General features: G+C 36.1%; 1 protein-coding gene across 2 annotated transcripts in view; it reads left to right on the plus strand.

Annotated features, from left to right (window-relative positions):
• LOC106478516 (rho guanine nucleotide exchange factor 25-like) overlaps positions 1-3,316 on the plus strand; it is a 25,585-nt gene that overhangs the window by 11,488 nt on the left and 10,781 nt on the right. For both annotated transcript variants that reach the window (XM_013939065.2, XM_022382138.1), the window contains one exon: positions 1,299-1,433. In XM_013939065.2, coding sequence (XP_013794519.2) covers positions 1,299-1,433 — 135 coding nt within the window. The remainder of the gene's footprint in view (positions 1-1,298; positions 1,434-3,316) is intronic.

Here is a 3,316-nt window from a genome sequence, read left to right on the forward strand (position 1 = left end):
GGGGATTCGAACTCGCGACCCACAGATTGCGAGTCGAGTGCCCTAACCACCTGGCCATGCCGGGCCTAGTTGAAATTAGTGAGCAAGCTAAGTTCTACTTAGACAGTTGCTGTCTCAAACTTAAAGTTTATACCAGGAGAAATGTACATATCCCAGAATAGTTACACTAACTCTGTATTTTAATGTCTCACAATATTTACTTGTATATATTTATGTATATATACTTGGAACTTATTAGCTAAACAAGCGCTAATGCTACGTTACAGCAAAATGTTACTTGATTTCTAATGATCTTTCTTTGCTAACATAGAACAGGTCTTCACTTGTGTTATAAGCATTTTACCTTCTAAAGCATAGTAATTGACTACTCTACTCATGTACATAGATACTTAGCCACCCAATAGTTTTATTTCACATTGAAAGTATCATACTTTTCATATACGAGTACCTTTCAGTAAGCGAGATTCCACTATTACAAAACTTAATGATATATATTTTCCTATCCACAATCTTGAAAATCAACCCCTCTTTATAAATATAAAGATATCAAATACGCTGTGTTTAATAATAATAATACAAACGTGCGAAAACATTCTCACACGTAATATAATCGTATTTCAACCTAATACTAATTCATTATTAAAACTTTGCGTTTTAAGATATTTATAATAGGTGTCGCCACCGTACCTTTATCTTAATATAGGAAAAATGCAAGTATCATATAGTTGATGCCAGAAACTGGAGGAACTTTTAACCAAACACGGACAACCTATACGTTAATTTCTCTAGTGACTATTTTAATAACAAACTGTTTAGTACTCCCCTCCTCCAGAGAAATACACACTAGCATGTACACCTAAGAATATTGTTTGCCTACAAGTATAATACACACGTAGAGATATTGATTTGACTTGTTTAATTTTAATATACTGTACTTTACAGAAAGTAACTGACACGTTTATTAAATACCGTCCTCTGTCTGTTGATAGTTTACTCGTTATAAAAGATAAATAAATAAATAACCGTAACTAATGATACTGATCCATCTTATAGCTGGTGAATAGTTCAAGTATATTGTATGATCCTATGGTGTGTATTAAGAACATACTACTATGATTATTTTTCAGACTGGAATTACAATATTTTGAGATGTATATTGATTATTTCTGTTTATTTAGTGAACTTATTGGACAGTATTCTCTCTAAAACAGCACCAACTGTTTGCTTAATCCCGTTCCATTTATGCATACTGAGGTGCAATCTGTGTGTCATGTGAACAACTTGTTTATGAATTTCAGGACATTTTGAAGTACACAGAAAAGGCTGGGCTAGAGAAAGATGCAGAAGATTTACAAAAGGCTGTTCGTATTATGCATGTGGTACCCAAGGCTGCCAATGATATGATGAATGTGGGACGTTTACAGGGGTTTGATGTGAGTAGACACAGCAATGGGTTTAACATTTGAATTTAAAACAAGTTGGTACTGTGTTACGTACGGGTGCACGAACAGCAAAGATGAAGGAAATCTAAGAATGTATGTTTTTGTATTTTAATTCTCAAACTTTATAAACAAACAAAAATAAATAAATCAAAAATAGAAGTTAAAATGACACACTATAATCCTAAATACAAAAACAATCAAAAACACAATTGGATTAACTGGCCTGTATGACTGATCTAATGTTTTCTTGATGGGCGATGAATGAATCCAGACGAATTTCCAAGCGCGGCGATCATCCAAAGGTTCCTGAACATCTCTGTCGTTTTGAGTCCAAACGACTCAGTTGGAGTTATTTCCGATGACCAATAGTCCCAGAGAATCTAAGCAGGTAATGTCCGCAATTAGATAATCTAAAATAGTCCTGGCCTAAAAAGTCCAAATGTGGGTTAAATGGTAATGCCAATCGACTGGCATGAATATCCAAGATTCTGTTACACAAGAAAGAGACATACAGAATCACTTCTTCATAACATGTCAAAAACAACAACAACAAACAACCCTTATCGTCTGTCAAACACGCTTATATACACTGCCGTCCAGAAACGTCCTCAAGGTTAGAGAATAATCTTAACTCATCTACGAATCAGACGTGTAAAGCTGCTTTACATAAAACCACACAAGAAACATTAACAAATAAAAGCATTACTATTAGGTCGTCAAGAAATTAATGTCGCGTTTTGGAACACTTTCTTAAACCCCCCCCCAAAAAAAAACGTACATCATGTATAATAGTTAAACGAACCGCCTAAACGTCACGTTAGTGCAGCCTATGTAATGTGTAAAGTTTAGTACACACTAATCCCTTATAGTGATGGCACACGACGAGATACACATTCGGCATGTAATGCTGTTTGAATACTAGAAGGGAAACAACGCCTCTGTAGCCACAAAGAATATCCAAAGAAGTTTATGGAAATGTTTTGAACGTTCATAAGTGTCAACGATGGTTCATTAAATTTATTTCGGGTGTCTTTAGCTCTAAAAGCTGTGATGGCAGGGGCTGACAAGTTGGAATTGATATTGATGCTCTAAAGACGCTTTTGAGTCTAACTCAAGGCAACACACACTCGTGAAATGGCTCTGACATTGCATGTCCTTCATGAAATAATACGTAAACATCAAAGGAGTATGGAAAACTCCTTAAAGAAGATGTTTGAGTGCCTCACGAACTCTCTGATGATAATCTTTTCCAATGTGTTAATGTTGCTTCGTCTCTTCTGGCGCGTAATGCGCGTGAACCATTTTTGGACAGCATTGTCACCGATGATGAAAAATGGATTATCTACGCGAATATTAAACGCCAAAAACAATGGCTCAATCCTAGACAAAAACCACTTCCGACCCCAAAACCTGGACTCTATCCGCAAAAAGTGATGCTTTGCATTTGGTGGGACATTAAAGGAGTAATTCATTTAGAACTCCTAAATCTACAGTGAACTGTCAATGCAAACATCTATAGTCAGCAACTGGAACGTTTAAATCAAGCCCTTCAGAAACGCCCTTCACTCGTCAATCGGAAAGGTGTTATTCTTCTCTACGACAATGCACGTCCACATGTGACACGTTTGACGCAACACAAGATTATGGAGTTGGGTTGGGAAGTTCTCCCCTAACCCATCATATTTTCCAGATATGGCACCATCAGATGACCATCTTTTTTGTTCCCTGCAACACCATCTTGATGGGGAAATGTATGCAAACATGGAAGGTGTTAAATAGGAAATTGACATGTTTTTTGCTTCAAAGCCAATTGATTTCTTTAATCAGGTCATTAACAACCTGATTGTAAGATGGAAAAGCATCATCGATAAGAA

Source organism: Limulus polyphemus, unplaced genomic scaffold (genome assembly GCF_000517525.1).
Source record: "Limulus polyphemus unplaced genomic scaffold, Limulus_polyphemus-2.1.2 Scaffold220, whole genome shotgun sequence".
NCBI lineage: Eukaryota > Metazoa > Arthropoda > Merostomata > Xiphosura > Limulidae > Limulus > Limulus polyphemus.